This window comes from Mirounga leonina, unplaced genomic scaffold, assembly GCF_011800145.1.
Source record: "Mirounga leonina isolate KUSES-001 unplaced genomic scaffold, KU_Mleo_1.0 Mir_154, whole genome shotgun sequence".
NCBI classification, from domain to species: Eukaryota; Metazoa; Chordata; class Mammalia; order Carnivora; family Phocidae; genus Mirounga; species Mirounga leonina.
In genome coordinates, this window is record NW_023270389.1 from 32,593,877 (window position 1) to 32,612,878 (window position 19,002).

Genomic DNA, 19,002 nt, shown 5'->3' on the forward strand with positions numbered 1-19,002 from the left:
TCAAAACACTCTGGAGGGCGCCTGGGTGGCTCAGTTGGTTGGGCAACTGCCTTCGGCTCAGGTCATGGTCCTGGAGTCCCTGGATCGGGTCCCGCATCGGGCTCCCTGCTCGGCGGGGAGCCTGCTTCTCCCTCTGGCCCTCCCCCCTCTCAGGTGCTCTCTGTCTCTCTCATTCTCTCTGTCTCAGATAAATAAGTGAAATCTTTAAAAAAAAAAAAAAAACCCACTCTGGAGAGTGGGACTCTGTAAGAATCTGCTATGTTTGCATGAGTCTTTGGGACCACAGCACTTTGAGATATTTAATTTCTCATTTTTAATCACAGGTTAATGAAACAGGAACATCCAGGTTATGCTTTTCCAGGTTATTTTTATTATTATTTTATTGTGGGAAAGAGGAATTCACTCAATCAGGATTAAGCAATTAGATCCATTACATCTCCATTCTTGGAGGGCTCTCTTTTTGACCTGGGAAAAGGTATGGTGACTTTTCAAGGCAGGAAATACTCCACAGAGGGAAATACCCTTTCTTCATTTCCATGAGTAATACATTTTCTAAGAAGATATTTTTTGGAAGTTGAAGGCAGAATGGACAATGAGACCCACCCACTGTTGCTGGAAGCAGCGACTCCTCTTCATCAGTCCTTTGACTTTTGATGACTCCCTGGATTTGATCATGTATCTGTGGGTAAAATCTGGAGATAAGGAACCACACACACAAAAATTCGGGTTTAAGAACCCAAGTCATTTTGCATTTCAAGCATCATATGCAAGGCTTTTCAGGGACACAATCTCTAGTTTCTCATATTCTGGGGCAAGCTCAGACCTGCCTTTCTTTGCCTGTTTTAAAATCCATGTAGTAAGTAAGTAAGTATGTGGGAGAAGGGTGTGTGTGTGTGTGTGTGTGTGTGTGTTGTTGGCTTGCCCAAAGCTTTTTACTGGCGCCTACCAGTAGAAGGGTCTTCTCCATCACTCCTGCCAGGAGCACAAGTCTCTCTCTTGCAGGCAGGCTTTCGGACTCCATCCATCTTGCATTCTGGAGCTGTTGTCCCGTTGTGTGACTCCTAAATGACTGAGCAGCCAGTTGCTGGATCCCAAAGTGGTGAGCACCAGAACCTGCTGAGTGCATTGCTCGCATTGTACTTCAGGAGAAAGCAGTGCTTTCCATCAAAGAAGGATTTTTGGGAATCTCTGACTTATAATGAGTTGTCTAAATAGCATCTAGACTAACAGTTCTTCCTAAATCAGGGTCTAAATTCATTTCCTGAGGGTTGAAAGGATCTTTAAAGACATTTAAATTCTTCTCCCCTCTAACATTAACCAGGTTAGGCTAAGTTATGCTGCAGTAGTAAACAAGACCTTCATCTCCCTCAGTGGTTTAATACAACGGAAGTGATTTCTCACTTATTTCACATATCCAAGACATGTTAACAAGAGGCTCTGCCTGTCATGGATACTCAGGGGCCCAGGCTGAAGGAACTACTTCTCTCCTGTAATGCTGCCATCTCAACACGAGTGGGACATGGGAGAGCATGGAGAAGTATGCACGGCTTCTAATTCTTCCCCCCAAAATGACATGTTTCTTCCACTTCAAAATAGTCACATGGCCCATTTAACTTCAATGGGACAGGGGAGTGTGATTTTCCCATGTCGTGGGAAGAGGGAAACTGCAAATGTGAGGAGCAACTGCAATGTCTGCCATACATTAAAGTGGGTATCCAACCTAGAGTACATTCAGAGATTTAAAATCTTAACTCACGTGCTAAGATTAACCCAACAAAATGCAGATTTCAAATCACTCTGAATACTTTCATATTGAGTATCTTACTCACTATTTATTCAATAACATATTCTTCTATGCTGAACAGTGTAAGGAAAAGAGAAGGATACAATATCTATCCCTTTGCCCTCCCAAGATCTTAGTCCAGGAGAGGGAGGGGGAGGGACGGAAGGGGGAGGGGAGGGAAGGGAAGGGAAGGGAAGGGAAGAGGAGGGGATTCAGTACTGCAAAAAAAGGTTCAAATTGGGGCACCTGGGTGGCTCAGTCGTTAAGCGTCTGCCTTCGGCTCAGGTCATGATCCCAGGGTCCTGGGATCGAGTCCCACAATGGGCTCCGCAGGAGGCCTGCTTCTCCCTCTCCCACTCCCCCTGCTTGTGTTCCCTCTCTCGCTATCTCTCTCTGTCAAATAAATAAATAAAATCTTTTTAAAACAGAAAAAAGGTTCAAATTGCTACAGTGCTCCAGGGGGATAGAAATTCTTTGCAGCTTTTGGAAATGGTTTCAAGGAAGAGAACTTGAAGAGCAGGTAAAATTTTTAATGAAAAGGTAGTAGGTGTTTGTTGGTTATGCCAATTATACCAAATAGTTTAAAGATAAAAATAAAATTCTACTCAGGCTGTGCTCTTACTCCTTCAAAATAAGTATCCTTAACAGGGTGTGTGTGTGTATGTGTGTGCACATGTATATGCATATATATGCAATCTGCTTTTGACAGTCAACAATATATCATGACCATCTTTCTATGTCAAGACAACAGGTGGTGGTTAGTGTTTGGCAGGTGGTAAGGACATCCCAGATTGTGAACAGAGGGGCAGAGGCAGGAGGTGGAGATGAGCAGCTCAGCTGGGCTGGGAGCACAATGTGCAGAGGTGTGGGGAAGAGATAAAGCTGGGAAAATGAATGGACCTAGTCTCAGAGATGGTGCATTTATTTCTAGGTCAGGGAATTTCAACAATTTTCAGTGAGCAATGGTGAAACTAATGATTTACTTAAATTAAGAATAACTTTAAAAGAGATTCTATTTATTTATTTGAGCATGATTGGGAGAGAGCGAGAATCCAAAGTAGACTCCACGCTAAGCGCAGAGCCTGACACAGGGCTTGCTCCCACGACCGTGAGATCTCCACCTGAGCCAAAACCAAGAATCAGATGCTTAACAGACTGAGCCACCCAGATGCCCCAAATTAAAAATAGCTTTTAAAGAAACTTGCATTTATATCCAACTTGTATAAATTTGGAAATGACGAAAAACTATAGAGGAGGAAAACATCCAATTATCTTACCGCTCAAAGATAATTCTGTTAACATCTTGGTATTTATAGTTCTTGATCATTTTCAGCATATATGCCCACTCTTTTTTGGTATAAAAATTGGATCATACTGCATATATCATTCTGTAACTGTTTTTTATGCTTAAAATGTTATAATTTTTTAAGAATTTAAATATAAATTATTAGTGGCTGGACAGCATTCCATTATGTAGCTTTTACCCATAAATAATCAATTAAGAATCACACAAAAGTAAAATTCAGGTTAATTTACTTTATCTCCCCTTTAAGTGCATTCCATTTACTCAATTTTGAAATTAACAATTGATTAGAGAACAACCACGTTTACTGAACACCTGATAAGTAGAAGGCTCTGTGCTAGGCACTGCTGGGATACAGAAACGGAGAAGAAGAGTGATGGGTGGGAATGGGGAAGGGAGAGGGTTCTCACCAGAAACCAAAGATGATTTGGTGGGTGAGGAGCAGTATAATCGAGTTGTGCATTTAGAAGTTTCTTCTAGAGTAGTGTGCATTCTGTTTTAAAAAGGGATGAGGCAAGAATCTGTAAGACTCCTTCCTCTTTCCTCCATTTCTTTCCCCCCTTCTTTTCATCTCTCCATTCTTCCTCCCTCCTTTCCTTCCTTCCGTTAAAAAAAGGAAAATCTCCATTAGGAAAAGCAATCTGGGATTTGTGAGAGACAGAGCGACACAGGAAAAAGGACCACAATCCTAGACCTGGATCTACTCAGGAGACTATAACTATCATTTTCCCCAACCTGTATACTGTCAGGTATTTAAAATATTCATGTCTTTGGGTCTCAAAGCTGGTGTCTTGCAGGTTGTGGGAGGGTACAGGAGCCTGATTCTGGGGAGCAGGGGCAGTTCTCAGACCTGGATGTCTTGTGTGGTTCTGTTTCCTGTGACTGGCCAAGAGCCTTTGCTTAGAAAGTGAGGACCGTGGCTCTTCCCCTCACTTCTCCATTCCTGCCTGCAGCTCTGAGGGATCAGCAGCACCCTAGGTCCCTTGACATGCTCTTAAGTTGTATTTGAACTGCTGTTCCCCATTGGTTTCCATGAACCATTAAGCAAAAGAACAATCAGTGGTGGTCCCTCTTCTAGCACCATCCAGATCCTTCTTTTCCTTAGTCCCCTACAGTAGTTGTATGGCCATGGAATTTGTGAGGGTCACAGCAGTCTCAGGCAGGTGCCCTCCCTTTGTTTTTGCTGATAAACTCCTGCTCAGGCTTCAAGCCTCAGATCAAACATCATCTCTACTGCAAAGCCTCTTTACCCCTTCCAGCACTGTCCCAAGATGGGGGTAGATTCTGTCTTACCTCCATGTTCCCATGAACTCTATCTTCTGTTAAAGGCACCCAAGACACAGTGTGACAATTTATCTGTTTGCAAGTATATCTCCACTTTACTGATGCATTAGAGCCCAGAAGACTGCATGTCAATTTATTTTTTGACAGCTTTATTGAGATAATAATTTACACACCATAGAGTTCACCTGTTTAAGGTGTACAATTTAATGGCTTTTAGAATATTCACAGAGTGCATCACCGTAATCTAATTTTAGAACATTTTCTTAACGCCCCAAAAGAAACCTTTAACTCATTAGCAGTCACACCCATTCCTCCTACCCACTCAGACCCCCAACTCCAAGCTCTAGGCAACCACAATTCTATTTTCTATCTGTATAGATTTGTCTTTTCTGGACAGTTTTACATAAATGTTATTATAGTGATTCATTTTTTGGTATAGCTTCTTCTGGCACTCAGTAGTGCTTAGGAAATGTTTGTTCAGTAAATGAATGCACGTCTGCACGATTGGAAAGTGGCACGGAAAGGGTGGTACAGGGCAAAGAATACTAGACTAAAAACCAGAAGACCTGCACTCCAGTTCTGGTCCTGTCAATTATTTATGTGTCCGAGGGAAAATCATTTGACTCTTCTGACTCTCAGCTTTCTAATCTGCAAAGAAATAATATCTGTCCCCCTTACCTCAAAAAGGTTATGGTGTATATTAAATGGGAACATTTATTTGGAAGTGGTTTGTATATCTAAGAATGCTGTACAAATTTAAGAAGAATTTGTTTGTTTTTACTTTCATCTTTTGAAATGCCTGTAATAATAAATTACTTGTAACACCAACGACAGAAGAGAAGGTAGGATGGCAGAGTGCCAGTCTAAGGGGGCCAACCAGTAGACACGCACGTTTCATCTCTGCTCCTGGAATGATAGCAGCTAAGACAGGGAAAGGCTGACAAAATGCCCAGGTAACCCACATCTATTACTGCGTAAGTTCCTTAGCCAAATAGAGAGATAACAATCATTTTTAGGATGAAGATTAAAGTCAGTTTGCTGGAAGAAAAAATGATGATGTAACTTTATTTTCTCTCCTGGCTATCAGGAAATCCTAGTTAATGGGCTTATTGCTTCTCTCCTGCAGGGCATTTCCATCCGTCAGAAAGGGAGTATTCAGTTCTAAGAGTGAGCTCTTTATTGCTTCACCTGAGAGTGCAGATGGGACCCTTCTCCATCCTAATTCAGTCCCTTTCTCTCCTTAGAGATTTAGGGGGATTTATAGGAGATGTGGGGTAGGAGTAGATTTACTTCTCGAACATAAAACTGAAACTGTAGAGAGATATACACGGCAGGTGGTATGAGAGTAACAGAGTAAACTTCCCAAATCTAATAAAGAATATTTTTGGGGGGAAAGTAGCCTTGTAAATAAAAGTTTATTCTCAGAGATTTTTCTCCCACCTAATATTTTTGTAAAGGAAATTCCCCCAAGTTCTGGGTGAGAGAGATTAGAAGAGCCTCTGGTCTTAGTCTAGTCCAGGATGGAGTTTGGGTAAAAATACGTGGATATAGGCCGAAGGACCAGCCCCAATTTCTCCAACCTTTCAAAGTCAGAGACTCAGAGCTTGCCCAGGGGTGAGCCAGTGGAGTGGGCTGGGCCTTGCCCATCTGCTCCCTCCCAAGTTGCCATCTTGCTTTTTCCACTTCCCTGACCATGTGATCTGTCCACTGCCCCCTTCCCAGCAAGGGCTCCCTTCTTATCCATCTTTGGTGCTATTTCAGCTCTTTCCCCCACAGCCACTACTTTCCTCTAGGCCAGGATTTCTTATCCTCAGCACTGTTGGCATTTGGGGTCCCATCATTCTTTGTGGTGAGGGGCTGTCCTGTGCACTGTGGGATGTTCAGCAACAGCCCTGGCCCATTCCACTCCATGTCTGTAGCACCTCCCACACTCCCCAGTTAGGATGCCCAAAAATGTCTCCAGACATTGTCAAATGTCCCCTGGGGACAAAATTGCCCCATTGAGAATCACTGCTCTAGTCCATCCACTTTGACTTGAAGCGCTTATTTGTTATGCATTCACCACATGGAAGACACTGGGTTGTCCTTCATGTGTTTTATGTAGAACTCAAATTTTAATATACTTAAGAATCACCTTGGAGTTTCTTCAAATGCACATTCTGGTTCAGTAGTTTTGTGAGAAAGGTTTGAGATTCTGCATTTCTAACGAGCTCCCAGATATTGTTGTTGCTGCTGGTCCACAGACCACACTTTGAGTAACAGGCTCTACGTCATTGTGTCCTTGTGAGCCTTTGGGACTTGACTTTATAGATAAGAAAACTGAGATGCAGACAGCTCATAGGCGACTCAATCATGTTTTGAACCCAAGTCTGCCTGGGCGCAAAGCTTGTGCTTATAACCGGCAACCTCAGTTGACGTTGGGCCAAGGTCCTTGAGTTCTCTCCTTGCCCTCTCTTCCCAGGTAATCGTGCTGTGTTAAGCTCAGGCACATGTTTGCCTGGAATATCCATATTATATTATGCCTTCCTTAGACAGAATGAGCTGCTCGTGACCCCAGGTGGGTATCCTGGAACCTATCGAGCTCTATCCATGACCTCATGCCTCTGTTCTAGCCTGCCCTGCTAACAGCTCATCCCTCCTGCCCCCTTGCCTGTCAGTAGACAGTTGTCTAGCACTGCAGCTGCCCTGGGGCTCACTTTCTCTCTCTCAGCTTCCTGCCTCAGCTGTCTTGTTTCTCCAGTCCTCTCCTGCCTCCTCCTTGTCTACCACTGCTACATTCTTACTTTGTGTTCTTTTTATCTCATGAATGCCTCTGGGCACCTTCTTCCCGTAGTAGTTAGGGATTTTTAGTAATGCCCTGGATCCTGAAGGGGGAGGAAAGGGTGTGGTGTGGGCTCCTGCCGAGGACTGGAGGGCAAGATGTAGGTCCTCCAGGAGCGAAGGGCTCAAGCTTGGCCCTCATACAGGCGGCGGCAGCAGACCAGGCTGCTGGCCCGGGACTGCAGCAAGTATTTTGTCTGTTTAAGGAAATAAAGGCCATTGAATGTGTGATGAGGGGAAGGGGTGCTGGTGCCAGAGAGACTGGGAAGGGTCTGCCAGCCGGAGAGATTGGGAAGGGCCAATTCTTTCCAGGGTCCCCTGTTCTTCCTTCTCTGCTGAGCTGGGGAAAATGATCCCACCCCTCACATCACATTCTACTCGCATGTCTCTTGCCTGAACCCAGATGTTTGTGCAGGAAGGTAATTCAGAGCAGGGCTCAGCAGCCTCTCTCTGCAAAGGGCAGAGAGTAAATATTTTGGGCTTTGTGGGCCATACGGTCTCAGCCATAACTACTGGTCTCCATCATTGTAGCACAAAAGCAGCCATAGACAATATGTAAACAAACTGGGTGTGGCTGTGTCCCAATAAAACTTTATTCACAGACACTGAAATTTGAATTTCATATACTTCTCATTTTTTGATTTTTGTTTTGTTTTGTTTTCATTTTTTGTGGGTTTTTTTAGTCATTAACAAATGTAAAAACCATTCTTAGGTCACAGGGTTAACCATTCTTAGCTTATTCTTGGCCCGTAGTTTGTCAATCCCTGATTCAGGATCCGGCGTTTCCCACAATGTGTCCCAAGGACATGATCAAATACTCATGGGAAATGCTGCATTAAACAGAGTCAAACACATGTCCCCGCCCCCGGCCCTCATGGGACTTCTCAGTCTTCATTATTCTCGGGAACATTACATGTTCCCAAGAGGAGCTGGCACAAGCCAGCCTTCTGGAATCTACTGACTAGGAAGTCTCTTGTCCCTCAGGATCGGGTTCTGTGCAACGTGCTTTGGGAGCAAGGTTAAGGTCCACCCTTCATTTTATACACGGGGCAACCCAAGCCTGAGCGCCTTGCTAGCTGGACATATGGGTGTGTGTCTTCACCTTGGCTCATGACATACTGCTTCCCCTGGGTGATCCCGGGCCAAGCAGCACAGGCTGAGGCTAGCCTGCCTGCCAGGACACCAGGGCCCCTTAGCTTTCCAGGCCTGGTCATGCACACACTGCCTTATTCTTCCTGAACCTGAGATGGGGCCTTTGGTGGCTGCATGTGAGGAAATACTCTAAAATCCTGGGCCCTGAGCTATCACAGAAGTACAGGTGAGCTATCCTGAGTCTCCAGGTCACTGTCCCCTCATTAATAGGGCATAATTATTGAATGATTTTGGAGTAAGGAGACTGGGGTACTCTGTACAGCAATAATGTATTCACATGTGTATAGAGTTTACAAAGCACTGTGTCATTTTCCCATTTGCTCCTTGCACCTGCCTTTTGGGGGAGGTGGGGCGGTTTTCTGTTTGTTTTCATTTTATAGATGCAGAAACTGAGCCTCAGGGTAGCTGGGAGACTTGCCTCTGTTCACAGAGCTGGTGGCATAACCAGAACTCAGCTCAAGGCCTCAGCTCACCTCAGCTCACCAATGCCCCATTGTCTTCAAGTGAAGGGTGAGTAGGCAGTGAAGTAATTCTCTAGGAAAGCATGACCAATTTCCCTTTCTCCACCTCCCCCCTTCCTTGCCCCTCCCCCCAGCCCCCTATATATATATATATATGATCTCCACAAAGCCTTGCTAGCCTGTACATCTTTACTTTTGAAACAGCTTTCATTGCTGGGAGAAGAACCTTGCACCCACGGTTACACCCCTGATCAGTGAATGGTGAAGGTGCCTGTCCAACTTGCCCCTCCATAAACAGGAGCCAGCCACCCCTGAACACCAAGCCCTCAAGCATCCCTTGCAGGACCTGAGGTGAGTGATGGGAGATGCAGGAGTACTTTGCTTCGAAGCACTGGCCCGCTTCCTCATCGGGAACTGGAGCCAGAGGGCTCCAGATGGATGAGGAGCTGCGTTCCCCACTTTAACACCAAGAAGGATCTGGGCTGGACAGAAGGAAGGCTGGAAGGATTATGAGGCCCAGAGATGCATTTTCAAGAGAGGCTGTAAAGGCTGTGGCATTTGAAGGAACAGAATGAAAAGGCTCTGAGGGAGACAGTGAGGCACCGAGCTACGTGACAGAGGCTATTGGGCACTTATCCTGCCCCCTCTGGCCCGTGTGTTGGCAGTCATTCCAGGGACAGGTCTTCTCCCACCTTCCTGCACAGGCTAGGGCTGGAACTGAGTGGTTTCGGGTGTGAGACCAGTGCCCAGAGTGAGACAGGTTCTTAAATGTTTGTGGAAGGGAGGGAGGGAGGGAGGGAGGGAGGGAGGGAGGGAGGGAGGGAGGAAGGAAGGAAGGAAGGAAGGAAAGCAAAGGGCAAAGAAAGCAGGGAGAAGGAACTCTCTGCACATGGGTGTGACAAACAGATAATGGGTTACCATCCTCTAGCTTGGGGCCCCTTCAGACAGTCATCCACTGGTGCTTTAGTGGGAGGTTTTAAAGGTGATTCACCTGGAAATCTGATTCTTCCCTCTTGTTCAGTTACCTGAAAAGTTAATTCTTCGAGTCAGGGTGAGTTGGTCAGTTGAGGTGGCAGAGTACTGTCTGGGCCCCTCCCAATGGGTCAGGACTAATCCCTGGGCTCCCTTGTGATAAGGAGTCAAGATGGTCTTCTCCCGGGGGAGGAGAAAAGACCTGCCCAAGGGTGGAGCTCAGACAAGCAAATGCCTAGTTAAGGTCCCTATACTCCCAAGTTTGGAGGATGTTCTACACATGTTCTTTGGCACTTTAACCGCCCCCCCCCCCCCATTTCTTCACCCTTCTTGGTTAAATTCTGACTGGCCAGTTGTTGGCTGGAGAGAATTGTCATGGAGCAAGTATGGAGGTTTTGGGTGTGGGGGACGTGGGTAGGCAAGGTGGGGAAGCTCAGAGAGACACGAGACCAGCGGGTATGAGATGGAGGGGCAGAAAGACCTGAGCCCCACCCCAGCACACCCCAGCAAGGCCACATGTTTGCAATATTCTAAACTGAGAACTTACCCTGGTCTCTGACTTCACATCTGTGTGTCCCTGAAGGTGGCTGAGGGAGAGTCAAGGAGCATTATTCTGGGTATGCTACTGGCGGGGCAGAAGACCTACCTCAGTGGGATGCCTCCCTTTCTTCCAGCAGGATCCTCTTGGTCTTTCCTTTGCTGCAGATGGGCTTTCCAGGGCAGACAACTACCCTCCTCTGCCTGAGTCTGGTGCTGCTTCTCTGGAGCCAGGTGCCAGGGGTCCAGGGCCAAGAGTTCCAGTTCGGACCCTGCCGAGTGGAGGGAGTAGTTCTCCAGGAACTGTGGGAGGCCTTCCGGGCCATGAAGGACATTGTGGTGAGTGAAGTGGTGTTCTGGACCCAGCTGCAGGGCTTCCTGTGAGTGCAGGAGACTATTTTATGATTATGAAGCCCTTTGCAACTCGCTAATTATTTTCCTATATGATAACTTTATGAAATCAGAGGCATCACAAGTGCACATTCCCTCTTGCACATGAGGAAACAGAGGCTCAGAAAGATGTGGTCAATCTCTAGGAAAATAAATTAGCCTAACGGGAATAAAGAAGGGGGCCTGATTCATCTGGGTTTCAACTACGTGCAAAGGGTGGGGACATGGGACTCCACCAAGAAGTCATGGGAACTGCTTTGAGACCCACTGGAGTTTTCACCAACTGCTTTGCCAGGCTCCTGCTAGTCTGTTCCCACTTGCCAAGGCTTTAGCTAAGGGTAAACAGAATGCTAATGCCAAGGTGGGAGGGGGCAGCTGGTGAAATGTGACCGAGAATTTCTCTGGGGTCTGAATGTACTCCAGGTCCAGTACTCACACTGGCAAATGCACTCCTTAAACAATGATTCAGATTTGGGGCAGAAAGAGGGAGCTTAGTGAGGTGGCCTGGGGGAGGGGAGAGTGCTGGACTGGGGACAGGACATCTAGGTGTGATCTTGACCTTGAAACCAGGCACTGGGGACAGGACATCTAGGTGTGATCTTGACCTTGCAACCAGGCACAAAACCCCTCCCCCATCAGTTTCCTTGTTTGCACATTGAGGAGGTGGGAAAATGAGCTCTAAAGCTCTTTTCTCACAAAGATGCTTTGAATACAATCTGAGAATTGGAGGATATGGCTGGTTGCAGGGGAAGCTCCAAGGGCAAGAGGCAACTCAGAGGTGCAACCCCCACCCCACACCAACCCCCACAGAATATGGAGGCAAAAGCCTGCCCCTAGTCGTTCTTAAACCAAATAGGCTTATTTCCTCCTGACCAAAGGAATCAAACGGGTCCCCCATCAAGGCTTGGAGAGCTCCTGGAATTCCATCTGCCCCTGGGGGTTAAGCTGAGTGATTTCTGTGGCTGGAAACTTGTACCCTCACTCGAGGGGCCACCTCAGCTCAGACCTTTCTGGGTCCTCCCTTGGTTCCTTTGGCCTCTGAGATCTCACACTGGATAGATTTGGGGGCCAGCATGTATTTGTAAGGTTGACTTCTGTGCTGCCCATCAAGCTGGACACATCTTTTCTTTCTATTCCCAAAGCAAGCTAAGGATAACATCACCAGTGTCCGGCTGCTACGGAAGGAGGTTCTGCAGAACGTCTCGGTAATCAGACATTGGGAAGGACTATGCCTCTCTGGTGGCTTGCCTTCTATGGGTGGTCTAGGGGAGGCTGATAGAGACCACTTCTGCACAGACTGAGCCTACGCAGGACAGGGCTGGGCAGTGAGCCAGAGAAGTCAACGTCTGGGTCATCACCCTGGTGTCCAGGTTACGTGGGTATGTGTGTGTGGTGGCATGGAGGGTGGTGCGGATTGAGGCTCACAAGCATCTTTCTCCATTTAGCCAGAGTTGCCAGGATTCCACATCTGCTTAGGTCTCATTGGTTCGCATCCCTCTTTCTCACCCATTACTGTCGTCCCCTCACCCAGCTAGGCAGTCAGACAGCACATGTACTGAGCCCTGATCCCTGCAAGGCACTGAACTTCACTCTGGTGCTCAAGGGAGCTCGAGTGCAATCCCTGTGTTCCAGAGTGTAGTTTCCTTTTCTCATTTCTCTTTCCAGTTCTTTCCCTGGACTCTCAACTCTGGACCACCAAGTGTCGGGTGCTTTCCAGGGTCCATCACCTACCCCCGCCACACACACACACACACACACACACACACACACACACACACAGAGCTATTAGAGAGGCCATGTGGTGTAGAGGAAAGAACATTAAACAGATGGGGAACCAGGACTCCTGGGACCTAAGTCTGTGTCTGCCACTGACTGGCTCTGTGTCTATCCTCTCTGGGTCTGCGGTTCCTCCAGTCAACCAAAGGTGCCGCTCTGCGTGCCCCTGAAGCTCCTTCAGATCTAATGTTTATCAGCATCTCCTAGATCTCTTTCTCTATGTGCTTATCTCGCCTTGTGTGGCATGTGGGTTGTTCATGCCAGGTCAAGGTGGGCAGAGGGCTCAGCTCTGCGGTAACCCAGATCCTCCCCAGGACACCGAGAGCTGTTACCTCATCCGTGCCCTGCTGAAGTTCTACCTGAATACTGTTTTCAAAAACTCTCTGGATAAGGCAGCTGACTCCAGGATCCGGAAGTCATTCTCTACTCTGGCCAACAACTTTTTTGTCATCGCGTCAAAACTACAACCCAGTGTGAGTCGAACAACGCTGTGACCGGGGCCCACGGGAAATGATATGTTTTGAGAAGACATCTTCCCTCTCCTTCTCCAGTCCTGGCTTTTATTCATGACAGGGATTCGATGCTGTCATGGGAAAGAGCACAGGCTCTGGAATCTGGACCTTGTAGTTCTGGATTCAAGTTCAGGTCTGCTTCTAACCAGCTGGATAACCCTCTGCAAAGCAGTCAACCTCTCTGAGCTTCATTTTTCTTACCTATAAAATGTAGATAATCACCCCTACGTGGCCAGATTGCTGTGAACATGAAAGGAGTCAGCCCCCACAGCCAGTGGGAGTTCAGCAGTGGCTACCTTGAGAATGTGGGATTCAGAGCTGGCCTGGGGGAACCCCTCTGGCATCACTAGGAGGGAGTGGAGGGGGCTTGCCTCTGCTGCTACACACACTTGGCACATTTTTTTTTCTATTATCCAGCAGGAAAAGGAGATGTTTTCCATCAGTGAGAGTGCGCGCCGGCGGTTTCTGCTGTTCCAGAGAGCATTTCAGCAGGTAATCAAGGCCAGGATTCGAGAGCTCGCCTACCCACCATTAGACTAGCCTGAACCATCACACGAGGGTGCCTCGGAGACCTCATGCAGAACGCACTGCAGGTGACCCCACCAGGCGTGCCCCAAAGCCACCTAACTTTGCACAAGCACAGGGATATTTGCATCAATTATCATCCACTTTGCACGAGCTCCACAAACTACGTGGTCCATCCTTGTGCCAATTTTCATATTAAAACGCTTTTCTATTTCCCTACAAGATGATTTCATTATTAAGGACTTACCCTGTGAAAGTTTTATGAATATTTGAGCTGAGCAATTGGAGTCTGAGGTACGCCCCCTACCCCAAACACAAGCTACCTATCCGCAGTATTTTCCATAATGCTCAAATGGTCTAGTTTGTGAGGAAAAAAGTATGGGAAAATATATTACCGTCCCCCAAATAAAGACAGCAAAGAAAATCCAAATTTAATCCGCAGACCCCCTACAAAAAATATATGATTTTGATCATTTTTTTAAGGAACAGATATATCATCCTAAAAATAAATGGTGAAGAGTAATCATATACAGAGGAAGGGGGCCAACTGGATCTTGGATTCTTCATCTGCATAGTAGACTCAGGAGGTGGCAAAATCCACCCTGCACTGGGGCTCTATAGTTCTTGTTATCAGGAACTCCAGATGCTTTTCCCTTCCTCCTTACCCACTGCTACTCACTGGTCCATCGGTCCTCACTGCCTCCCCCAACCCTGCGAAGGAACAAGTGATGGGTGGGTGCGCTCATCAGAGGCCATCCCAGAGCAGGGACAGCCAGCTCCAGGAGCCATGGGTGGGAAGGAAACCTATTTTTGTGGCTAATATGGTAGATCTTCAACTCTACTCTCTCTTTAGTTGGACATACAAGCAGCCCAAACCAAAGCCTTTGGAGAAGTGGACATTCTCTTGACCTGGATGGAGAAATTCTACCAGTTCTGAATGCAGAGACCAGGATACACTTCTTGTTCTCCATGTCATTTCAAATGTGCCGTATCCCTTCCTGTGATGTTCTCTGGGCACTTCACACCCTTGACGATGGATTTCATTCTTGGCCAGGCTTATCCTCAAAGACTTCATTCTTTAAGTGGCCCCAAAGACAGTCATGGAATGTTCTCTTGGATGCTGTGAATAATCTACAAAGTAGATTTCTGTATTTATTACAACTCTATTTAATTCCTGTCAGTGTTTTAACTGATGCCATACTTATTTGTCAGACTGTAAGTTCTGTGTAGGCAGCAGGGACAGTGCCCCATGCTTCTTTTTTATCCTCCACAATGCTTGACATCTGGTGTGGGGCAGTGGATGAGTGCTCAGTAAATGCTTAATAAACTGGATTTTTTGTCTGTCTTTGAATGACTGAGGAACAATGAAGGGTGTTGGGATATGAAGTTGCACTTCAGGGCATAGAAACCATATTGCCACGAGATCTGCAGGAGCACAGCATTGGGGTGGAGGCGACGGCATCAGTTTGGAATGTAAATGATAGAAGATACGATGAAGGTTAAGTGCCCAGCACAAAGCAGGCTCACTACACATTTCATTTCTCCCCATCCTATTCTTACCATCCCTTCTCCTTGGGGGCCCTCCTTTCTTATACTACTCATTCTTATCTGCCGCTGGAGAGGGTGCCATTGTCAAGCTGACACTGCTAACGGTGTCATCATACTACTGTCCAATCTTCAAAGACACTCCCTGCTAATAAGAAGCAGGGAAATCAATTCTGGCAGCCTCTTCTTCCTAAGTGTGGGAAAGTGCCCAGTAAGGCTGAGTTATGCATCCAGGAAAGGTCTTCTTCTGAATAGCAAGACTGGGTGTTCTTTAGTCTCAAGCTACGGCTGAACTTTGTAGTTGACTTCAGTCCCAAGATGTAACATCTGCCTATGCCCTTGCCCAGAAAATTTAAGAGAAGGTGTATGTAGGAGGGGGGATATCTCTCCTTTCATGACATAAGTGCTATTGCAGAACACCTGGCCCTCCAAGAAGCCACTTTCCTCCCCTACATTGCCAGAAGTTACCTGGCAGAGATGAGGGGGCATTTCTGAACGCAGACAGATGTAACGGTTTGGGATGGTCAAAACAGACCAACATTAAGTGCACAAATATCAGTGCTAAGCCATGGAAGGAAGATAAGGAGATGATACAAGCTATCCTATTTTTAAAAGAGGGGAGACACTGGGGTCAATGTACTTATGCACATCAAGCGAGGGAGACTGTATAGAGGATTTAGGAATATATACATATAATCACTAACACTAACAAGCATGGGTCTGAAAATTTACAACCTTTCATCATATAAAAAAAATGTCCTTACCATAGGACTCAAGATGAATAGAAGCGCACTAGTGAGAGCCAGCCTCAAGATCAGGGCAAAGATGTTGCCAGGGGCATTTCATATCTTCGTTAGAAGGTCCAGGGGCCTTCTATTGGTGTGACGCCCATGCCTGAGAAAGTCTCCTGAAGCAACACCTATGTCTATGCTCCAGCCTGATGTCATGAGTCTAGAGCCAGGGCAGTGAGGACCCTGTAATCAGACACTCTGCAAATTCCATGGCTTGGAGAAGAAGCAGGTGGCGCTGGGACAAATGCTCTGTATGCCCAGAGCCCACTTGAAAACCACAGGGGGCTGTAGAGGTGTGCAAGAAGAGCTGCAAGGGGTTACTGAGCTATTCTCAGGAGAGACAGGAATGAGACTTGAGGTTGGTGTGAGAGGTAAGGAGGACTCTGAAAACAGAGCAAGTATCGGAAACCAGCAGCTAGACAGGACTCATTGGCACCAAGGTCTGGGTCCCGGGGGACAGCTGGATAGGTGAGTCAGGCAGGGAATATTGACATAGTCATCTGAATCAGTGTCCTCCACTTTGGCAGCAGGCTTGTGGTAGAGACTCACATATTCACAGCTGGTCTTCAGAGATGGGGCATGGAGCCAGAGAGCTTCAGACACCTGGGAACAACCAAAGAAGCATCACTGGATCTGGGGAGGGTGATTTTAGTATCTCTCCAAATAGATTTCCACAGTGGGCAATAGGGGGTATGTGCAAGGTTGCCAATTTCTAGAAGGCAAAGACACATAAGTGGCTCAGCCTTGGGCAGTTTCAGGGTGGCGTCTCACCGCAGATAACTGGAAACCACTTCGATCTAACGTGGGCAGGAAATGCCTTAAATGGGGCTCAGGCTAAAGTTACGTGGCTAAGCATGGGTCTGAAGGGGACTCAGCTGCCAGAGGAGTTTCCCCTCTGGGATTAGATGGTATGACTTGTGGAATAAATATGCATCTTTTTAGGGAGTTATTCAGAAGCAGGGTGAGTCATCCCCTGCACCTCTGTAAGGACTCAGAGAGGCTATGATGTGGCATAACAGTACATTCCAGGAAGGGGTAGGGAAGAGGAGGAAGGCAGGAGGCCACTTGGGCACAGTGGTGCTCCTCTTCCCTGGAAAGAAACTTCAGGATCAAGTGCCTTCAGGATGGGTCAGTTCTTGGGAAGACAGGCCTATGCCATGATTCCAACACTGCACAATTAGTATAACATCCACCCAAGATGGCTTCAGTAGGGAGAGTCACCTATTGAAAGACAAGTGCCAAGAACTACAAGTCCAACCCCATGAACATAGTAGGCACTCAGGAAGGCTCACTCATGGAAAGGAACTATTACTTCGTGAACTTTACCAGAGAGGGAATGAGCTGCAATTTGTTTCAAAAATATGTCTCCTACTGCTTGTTACAGTTCATCAGCTAAGAGTAATTTATTCTGCTTGAAAAATCAAGATGCTCCCTATGAAAGCCAAAATATTGAGCTATTAACCATACACACCTTGTGGTGGACTGGTTCAGTCAAGATTTTTGTCCCTAAGAGTGCGAACGAGAGTTTCAAGCAGGGAGGAAGAGTAAGATTTGAGCAAGGTACAGGCTCAGGTGTGTGTGGTAGCAGGGAAGTTCAAGAGGAAAGGGCTGGTGGAAAGGTAGATGGTGCTGCCGGACCATACCTAAGCCACTGTGAACCTTCTCTAGCAGGGGTGTGTGAGGGCAAGGTCAGGAAGCTGGAGGCGACCGTGGCAGAGCTGTTGTTACTGGGTATCACTGTCCCTTTTTAGCAAGGCACACAATTGCCCAGTTAGGAACTCCATTTCTCAGTCTCCCTTGAAGATAGGTGTGGTTACACGACTAAGTTATGGCCAGTGGGATGTGACTGGAAGGGATGTGTGAAACCTCAGGGTCATGGTCTTAAAGAAGCACCTTTCACTTTCTCTCAGGGGCTGGAATGGAGACCTAGTGCTGGTGACTGAGCATTGACGGTGGACCAGGCGAGACTCCAGAGGATAGTGGAGCAACAAGACAGAAGGTGTTTGAGTCCCTGGATGACCTGGTGGCTCTGGCCACCTCTTCCTGGCCCCCTGCTTTAACTTGGGAGGAAAACAGGCTTCCACCTTGTGAGCCCTGTGGTTTAGGGTCTGTTGCATTAGCTTCATCTACACCCTAATTAAAACAAGAACATTCACCAACCTTAGTTTTTTCCTGGTTTCTGAGGCAATAGTAGTAGTAGTTTTTAACTACTGTGAGTTACTTTAGAGAATAAAATAGTTTCTCTTCTTAATGTGGATAAACAAAAATGAATGGACAGTTTAAATACTTTTTACCCATCTGCCAATGGCCATCCACAGACACAGGAGCTCCCTATGTCCATTCACAGATTTCCAGAGGAATCCTCCTCACCCAAGGGTTGAATCCTATCTATATCTTCACATCGGTCTGCCAAGTCATCCTCTAGGCCAGGCTTACTACCTCCAGCGTTGGGCAAAGTACCTCCTCTCATCCTACAGAGTTTACTAGAAAGTTCTCCCTCATATTACGGTAAAACTGGGTAGATTCCAATCCCTTAAGACCTCCTGGAAATCGCAGCTCTTTCACATGAAAGTCCTTCCGTGCGGTAGAGTTGCCGTCCATCGCCCCTACTGAGTGCGCATTTATCCCACGGTAATGCTTGGCTAGAAGCCAGGTAACGAGGTCTACCGCAACTGTTGGGCAACTCAGTCCACCGACACCCTCAGGGGAGGAAACTGACACAACGTCTTCCCAGACTCGGGGCCCAGGAGCTGCTGGGAAAGCCGTGCCCTCCGGCTAACGGGCAGCTCCAGGAACTGCCCCACCCCCCGGCCAAGCCCATGGGGAAGGGCCGCCCTTCCGGCCGCGGCTGCCAATAAGGGGCGGGGCGGAGCCTACCTGCGGAGCGACAGGGGGCGCCGACGCTCGCGGGCCTGGGAGAGGGACCTCCCCGTCACCTAAGGAGACGTGGAGAGGAGGTGAGGGCGTGGCCGCGGTCCGGTCCGCCCCCGACCCGCCCCCGGCCCACCCCGACACGCCGGAAGCCCTAAGGAGGCGGAGCGGGCGCCGAGGCGCGGGGCATTCCTGGAGGCGCCGGGCTCGGGCGCTGCCTCGGCGTCCGCGCAGTTTCTGCGGCTGCAGCGCGCCCACAGTCCCTCTCGGCCCTGCCCCC

The 19,002-nt window shown here is 47.5% G+C and overlaps 2 protein-coding genes across 3 annotated transcripts in view; one reads left to right on the forward strand and one right to left on the reverse strand.

Annotated features, from left to right (window-relative positions):
• Positions 1-10,150: 10,150 nt before the first annotated feature.
• Positions 10,151-14,514, forward strand: IL24 (interleukin 24). Its single transcript, XM_035010112.1, has 6 exons — positions 10,151-10,159; positions 10,481-10,651; positions 11,845-11,907; positions 12,793-12,951; positions 13,408-13,482; positions 14,369-14,514. Exons 1-6 carry the CDS (start codon positions 10,151-10,153, stop codon positions 14,450-14,452), a joined length of 561 nt encoding a protein of 186 aa, XP_034866003.1. The 3' UTR covers positions 14,453-14,514.
• Positions 13,868-19,002, reverse strand: part of FCMR (Fc fragment of IgM receptor) — a 17,553-nt gene continuing 12,418 nt past the window's right edge. Inside the window, exons 7-9 of one of the 2 annotated variants that reach the window (XR_004680231.1) lie at positions 18,729-18,787; positions 15,825-16,454; positions 13,868-14,646 (exon numbers count right to left, since the gene is read on the reverse strand). Coding sequence is in view for 1 of the 2 variants with exons in the window: in XM_035010408.1 (XP_034866299.1) it covers positions 16,278-16,454; positions 18,729-18,787 (236 nt within the window). In the remaining variant the exon portion in view is untranslated. Of the gene's footprint in view, positions 14,647-15,728; positions 16,455-18,728; positions 18,788-19,002 lie in introns of those variants that run through there. The other variant, XM_035010408.1, reaches the window with a different exon arrangement.

Coding starts and splice junctions, on each gene's coding strand:
- IL24 (XM_035010112.1), top strand. Junction 12,952..13,407: donor CGTCAAAACTACAACCCAGT/GTGAGTCGAACA, acceptor TCTATTATCCAG/CAGGAAAAGGAGATGTTTTC. Junction 13,483..14,368: donor TCCAGAGAGCATTTCAGCAG/GTAATCAAGGCC, acceptor CTCTCTCTTTAG/TTGGACATACAAGCAGCCCA.